A 6,265-nucleotide genomic window follows, 5' to 3' on the forward strand; every position below is an offset into this window, starting at 1 on the left:
CTTCAAGCCATTTGAGCAGGTCACTCGGGTTGACGAAGCTCTCGTACTGGGGGCCGTATCCTTCATCGCTATCTCATAACTTGGGGTTGAGGGCTGCCCGGCGAGTGACGCTGAAAATTGAATGAGGGGCACCGAGGGGCACGGCAGGAGCGATCGAATGCGCTGCTGGGTACCGAGCCAGTAACAGGGGTATGAACTTCTCAGTGTGTAAGTGGCGGGACGGCGTGCACCCAAAACTCTGATTTTCAACCGATCTTACATAAAATTCCCCTTATGCAGAGTGAGTCCGTCAAGGTATCGGGTCACTATGAATTTTCATCGAGGGGCATAGGCATAGGCGCAGGCGCGAGACGGGGCTTGACTCGGCGCGCCGGCGAAAGACTCATCGGTCGGTCTGGGGCCTTTGCGCAACCAATCGTCCGCGTCTCAGAGGACGACACGCGCACGGACCACGCCCACACAGGTGTGCCCTAATTGAAAAGAAGTTGCGCCCCGCCGAATTTTTCAATCGCCTCTTTTTTCTTGCTCCTCCAACCCAACTAACCCATCAGCATCTACCGTAAGCACCAGATTCCTGGGAGATATCGCAAAGATGTCGAAAATTACGGTCGCCAACGTCCGCACTCAGGTTGCTGAGCTCCTCGAGTACTCCCTCGAGACCAAGAAGCGCAACTTCCTTGTCAGTATTCCCGTCCCTTGGGCCCGGCGTGCGACCGAAAGACGCCGCCACTCGAACCGATCGCTAACCCCCCTCACAGGAGTCTGTCGAGCTCCAGATCGGCCTCAAGAACTATGACCCCCAGCGTGACAAGCGTTTCTCCGGCACCGTCCGCCTGCCCATCGTCCCCCGCCCCAACATGAGCATCTGCATTCTCGGTGACCAGCACGATATCGACCGTGCGAAGCACGGCGGTGTCGACGCCATGTCCGCCGATGACTTGAAGAAGCTCAACAAGAACAAGAAGCTCATCAAGAAGCTCGCTCGCAAGTACGACGCCTTCGTCGCTTCCGAGACCCTGATCAAGCAGATCCCCCGTCTCTTGGGTCCTGGTCTGTCCAAGGGTATGTCTACACTGCGCTCTCTGCCGAACCCCCCAAACCAGACACTAACAGTCTCCCAGCCGGCAAGTTCCCCACTCCCGTCTCCCACGCCGACGATCTCTCCGGCAAGATCACCGAGGTCAAGTCCACCATCAAGTTCCAGCTGAAGAAGGTTCTCTGCATGGGTGTCGCCGTCGGCAACGTCGGCATGACCCAGGAGCAGCTGATTGCCAACATCATGCTGGCCATCAACTACCTCGTCTCCCTGCTGAAGAAGGGCTGGCAGAACGTCGGTAGCCTTACCATCAAGGCTACCATGTCTCCCCCCAAGCGCCTCTACTAAGCGTGCAGCGTCTTTCTTTCTACGACGACGTCTGTACTAGAGCACCGCTGGGATTGGTTATGTCGAGGGCTTAAGTGCCTCTTCGCATAAGCAAACAACACCACCGCGGGACAAACACTACGGGCAATTCATAGGAAGCTCTGCGCAAGGATTAGGAGCCGGTCAATACAATTCTTCCTTTTCCAAAACATAAAAAAACATTACTCGCGTGTGTCAAAGGCTTCATAAACGTGAGATGTATAAACGCGTATTAACGAGGCTGCTAACGAGGTTGCCACGCCCAGTCATGGCCTGCTTGCTATACACAATACCATTCTGTTGGTCATACCAAGCAGGTTTCCGTCCACAGCTAACCGGTAAATCCCAAAACGTTTTCCTCACAACGCTCAGAGCGTCGGGCAGAGAGAGGCGACAGAGGTGTGAAACGATAGTGAAGAGTGCTTGAAAAGTACACGGTTGCCAAGCCCCCTATTCGGCTTCGTTGACCACAGCGGTTACACATTGAGATGCGTTGTACCACCCGCTCTGGTCCACCGCCAAGTGGTCATGTCGAAAAAGTCAACAAAAGTCCGCCTGACCAGCTACACAAGAACGCCCATGATATCGGTAAACTCCTCTGTCGGCTGAAGGGTGGAAGCCGCGCGCTTGGCAGCCCTGTCGGCGGCGTTGTTGGACTGGCGCGGTATCTTCCAGAAGCGGACCTTGACGTTGCGGTCGTGCAGCTTCTCGACGTCAAGCAGCAACGCCTCCCAGAGGTCGCGGTTTTTGACAGGCTTGCCGGTAGTCAGCCGCCAGCCCTTCTTGATCCAGGCGCGAGTCCAGTCCGTGGCGCCGTCGACGACGTAGGCCGAGTCCGTGGCGATGACGATGCTCTTGAACCCCTCTCCGTACCACGCACGGAAACGCAGCGCTGCAATGACGGCGCGTAGCTCGGCACGGTTGCTCGTATGGCGATACACCTGACCGTCTGGGCCGCGGTCCTCGAGTTTGAAGGCGACGCTACCGCTCTGGTCGTTGGCGCAGATCGGCTTGAAGATAAAGGCACAGCCTCCGCGGGCGTTGGCGGCGCCGTTGTCGGAGCAGGCGCCGTCCGTATAGATCAGGCACTCGGAGGCGTCGTCCCGGTTGATGAAGCGTGTGACTGCTGGGAGGGCCAGGACGCTGTGGCCGGTGGGGAAGAGGCTCTCGGGTGAGAGGGGCGTTTTGTTGTGCTGGCTGAACCTTGAGGCGAACACGATGCCGGAGTGCTTGGTCTTCTCAGGGGCGTAGGGGTAGGGGCGGGCCTCGGTAATGTTGCTTTTGTTCTCGGATTCGGAAGGCTTTGGAAATACTGCACAGAGAAAGAACGGGTTGGCAAGGCAAAGAGGGCTGTCGGATTTGCCATCTTCCACGTTCTCAATGCTTGCGGTTTTCAATGATTCCGGAGCAGATCTCACAGGGCGGCCGTGCCGGCTGCTCGCAACTTGGGCGACGCTGACCTCCCGGGGCATGGAGTTGAGATCGTAGCCGAAGAGCTCGTCTTCGTCATTGAAGCCATCTTCTTCCAAGAAGTTGTTGTCCGAGTAGTCATCGCTGAAGTCGAGGCAGCATTTGCCGCAGGTCACCATCTGGTGAGGTGCGCAGACGGTGACGGTTCGCCCGTTGGGCAGCTCCACGTAGACAATCTCCGGCCAGGCCATGTTGTGTAGTAATTGACCTAAGATGGAAGTGCGAAGAAGTGTAGAGAGACTGAACCAGGGGAGGCTGAGAGCAAGGGCTTTTCTTATACGCAAGAAGATAAGAAGGAGAGCGGCGGCCGGGGTCTTGCCCAAACGACACCTGGACGATGTAATCTAAGCTAAATCAGCACGATGCCCGTGAACTTGTCTTCCTGGCTGAGACATGTTCTCATATCTTACAGTTGTCGTAGGAGCCTACACTTCAAAGGATGTGTTGTGCTTCACTAAGAGTCGACGTGATGCGCAAGGCATTTCCGGTGTGAATGTCAAAGAAAGTCTGGGAATGAATTGTTGCAATCTTCTTTACCCTCCGGTCTGTCCCATATGCATCTGGGGGCCTCCAGCTCCTTCCCAAGGTCCTCTGGGCCGGGCAGTCGATCGCATATATGATGTGAATAGTGTCAAATCAGTACTCAACCCCCCACCTCCCCAAACCCGACAAAGAATCGACTCCAACAACTCAAAACCTGTACGTTTCTTTGAGTTTGTGGTTTGCAGCACTGGAGCGGCAGAAGTGGAAAGCTATTAGTAGAAGGAGCAAAACGACATTAATCTTTGTCCATCGTCTACGCCCTGGTCTTTGGCGTAGTTCGATCAAACCAACGAGCTCCACTCAGTGCCGAGTAAAGAATGTCCTTTTAAGGCCCGAACCAACTAGGCCACATACGCCGCTATCGTTGGACTGATGACAGCAAGGTTATCGTCAGGGATGGAAAGCCCGACGCCTTCCTCGAACCACGATGATATTGTTCGCCGCCCAGGGAACGCTGAAATGTGTCACGAAATTCACCAATGCTGATGACCTGCTGGCCCTGGGGGACATGGGCAGGAGAGATCTGCAGCCTGGTGGTTGTAAACCCCATACCAAAAGATAGCAGGCAGCCTTAAAAACGTATTCTCAAGAAGTACCCCATTCCCGTGCCGCTAGGCATGCCACAGGCGGGTAGGGCCTTTTCACATACAGACTTGTCATCGTAACGAGCACCGTCCATCATCCGAAGTTAATACTCGCCGCCAAACCAAAATAACATTGTCCACCCAAGAGCCGGTGGTGGGTATCTATCTAACATACTTGCTCATGAATCGTTTGTGAAAGTCGGAGCGCAGGAGATCCTAGATTTCGTGTCAGCATAATCATCCGCGGCAGCCCATCGCATGCGGGGCAACTTACGTTGATAAACTCCTTGCTCTTCCCCTTGTCCTCTGTGCCTCTTGCCTGGTTCTTGAAGACGACGTCGTCGTCCCACCGCCGCTTCATGTTGAAGTCTGGCTTATTCAGCAGCGGGTTTCCCAGCGCAATATCCCGCTCCCTGGCCTCCTCTTCGATCTTGGCCCTCTCCCGCTCTTCGCGCTCTCTCTTCTCCGCTCTCTCTCGCCGGATCTTCTCCATTTCGCGCTGCAGCTCCGCCTCCTCGTCGTCGCTGTCCTCGTCACTATCGTCGTCATCGTCCTCTTCTTCCTCCTCGTCAGAAGACGCGTCAATGTCCCGCGACTCTTCCAATATCCTCCTTCGTTTCGCTTCAAAGTCTTCCTCGCCGTCTGCTTGCGATCCGGCCTCGAGGGCGCGCTTCACGCCGCCGGCGGGCGCGTCGGTGTTGTCGTCTGCGGAGGGGGGGAGCGCGCCGCCATTCTTCTTGGCGAAGTGGGCAGCCTCGGCGGCAAGGAGCTCGGCGCGGAGGTCGTGGGCCTCGTCGTCGGCGTCGCCGCCCTGACCGGACTGGCGGAACTTGAGCTGGGTGTGCGCCGGCAGGAGGCGTTGGTGATATGCCGGGCCGCGGAGGGCTTCCTTGCCTCGGGCCTAGTGTTTGTCAGCGGACTGCAGCAGCGGCATTAACGAAAGATATTTCCATACCGGATCAAACGTGGGACGGTGAGCGGTGGTCATCCTGGCGGTTTGTGATGGGTGTAAGAATGAACGTTGGGGTCGAAAGTGTCAAAGTTGGCTGGCCAAAGTCGCCGCGGACTGGCGTTCGTTCCCCTGCAAATGCAGGCGCAGCTGGCCGGGTGGGTCCTGACTGCAGGGGCGGCAACAATTAAGGCTTCCACCGCCCGGCAGAATTTTTGCAGCGCCCCGCCAATGCGATTGACCTCACTAAACACCTGAAGGTCACTGCCAGATTCTCATGAGGCTCTCAGGTTGAAGGTCAATTTTCATAGCCACATCCACCGCGAACATGCCCAGAGAAGCCGAGCCATCAGCAAATGAGAAGGCCTTTGTCACACAAGCTCTCAAGGACAACTTGAGGCTTGACGGCCGAGAATTCGACCAGTACCGGAAAGCCCAGCTCACTTTTGGCGATGAGTTCGGCGTCGCCAATGTCGAACTCGGCAAGACGAGGTCAGAACACAACGCCCATTATGCACTTTGAACTATCTTTGCTAACACATCTCACAGGGTTCTCGTCAAAGTCTCAGCAGAAGTCACGGTCCCTTACACAGACCGCCCCTTCGAGGGCATCTTCCAAATCACCTCCGAGCTGAGCCCCATGGCGTCGCCCGCCTTTGAGGTCAACCGCCCGACCGAGGCCGAGGTCCTGCTCTCGCGCATCCTCGAGAAGACGATCCGTCGCTCCGGCGCCCTCGACACCGAGTCCCTCTGCCTCGTCGCCGGCCAGAAGGTCTGGTCCGTCCGCGCCGACGTCCACGTCCTCTCCCACGATGGGAACCTCACCGACGCGGCCTGCCTCGCCGTCGTCGCCGCCCTGCGCCATTTCCGCAAGCCCGACACCTCCAACGAGGGCGAGTCCCTCACCATCTTCACCCCCGCCGAGCGCGAGCCCGTGCCCCTGAGTTGGCTGCACAGCCCCTTCTGCGTGACCTTTAGCTTCTTCGGCGACGAGGGTGAGATCACGCTCGTAGACGCGAACTGGATCGAGGAGCAGCTGCGCACGAGCAGCGTCACGGTCAGCCTCAACAAGCACGGCGAGATCAGCCAGATCTCCAAACTGGGAGGCACCCCCGTCGAGGCGGTGACGCTGTTGCACTGCGGAAACGTGGCGTTGCAGAAGGCCAAGGACTTCTCGACGCTGGTGGACGAGAGGCTGGCGGAAGACGCGAAGCGGAGGGACAAGGGCGGTCTCATATCAGAGCTCTTGTCCGCGGAGAACGACAGGGTAGTGGATGCATAGACCGGGGTTGGAAAAAAAAGTCAAAGAGTCTAGAA

General features: G+C 57.1%; 4 protein-coding genes across 4 annotated transcripts; 2 read left to right on the forward strand and 2 right to left on the reverse strand.

Moving 5' to 3' along the window:
• Positions 1-592: 592 nt before the first annotated feature.
• On the forward strand, positions 593-1,384 carry ColSpa_12279 (60S ribosomal protein L10a; the record flags this gene model as incomplete). The annotated part of the gene is made up of 3 exons (XM_049278491.1): positions 593-679; positions 759-1,062; positions 1,122-1,384. 3 exons carry the CDS (start codon positions 593-595, stop codon positions 1,382-1,384), a joined length of 654 nt encoding a protein of 217 aa, XP_049134448.1.
• Positions 1,385-1,965: 581 nt separating this feature from the next.
• Positions 1,966-3,063, reverse strand: ColSpa_12280 (ribonuclease H2 subunit A; the record flags this gene model as incomplete). The annotated part of the gene is made up of 1 exon (XM_049278492.1): positions 1,966-3,063. One exon carries the CDS (start codon positions 3,061-3,063, stop codon positions 1,966-1,968), a length of 1,098 nt encoding a protein of 365 aa, XP_049134449.1.
• Positions 3,064-4,161: 1,098 nt separating this feature from the next.
• Positions 4,162-4,987, reverse strand: ColSpa_12281 (pre-mRNA-splicing factor CWC15; the record flags this gene model as incomplete). Its single annotated transcript, XM_049278493.1, has 3 exons — positions 4,162-4,215; positions 4,274-4,900; positions 4,955-4,987. The coding sequence occupies 3 exons, from the start codon at positions 4,985-4,987 to the stop codon at positions 4,162-4,164; spliced, it is 714 nt and encodes a 237-aa protein (XP_049134450.1).
• Positions 4,988-5,276: 289 nt separating this feature from the next.
• ColSpa_12282 (exosome complex component rrp45) lies at positions 5,277-6,230 on the forward strand (the record flags this gene model as incomplete). The annotated part of the gene is made up of 2 exons (XM_049278494.1): positions 5,277-5,440; positions 5,498-6,230. 2 exons carry the CDS (start codon positions 5,277-5,279, stop codon positions 6,228-6,230), a joined length of 897 nt encoding a protein of 298 aa, XP_049134451.1.
• Between the last annotated feature and the right edge of the window lie 35 nt (positions 6,231-6,265).

This window comes from Colletotrichum spaethianum, assembly GCF_022836535.1.
Source record: "Colletotrichum spaethianum MAFF 239500 DNA, contig60, whole genome shotgun sequence".
Lineage (NCBI taxonomy): Eukaryota > Fungi > Ascomycota > Sordariomycetes > Glomerellales > Glomerellaceae > Colletotrichum > Colletotrichum spaethianum.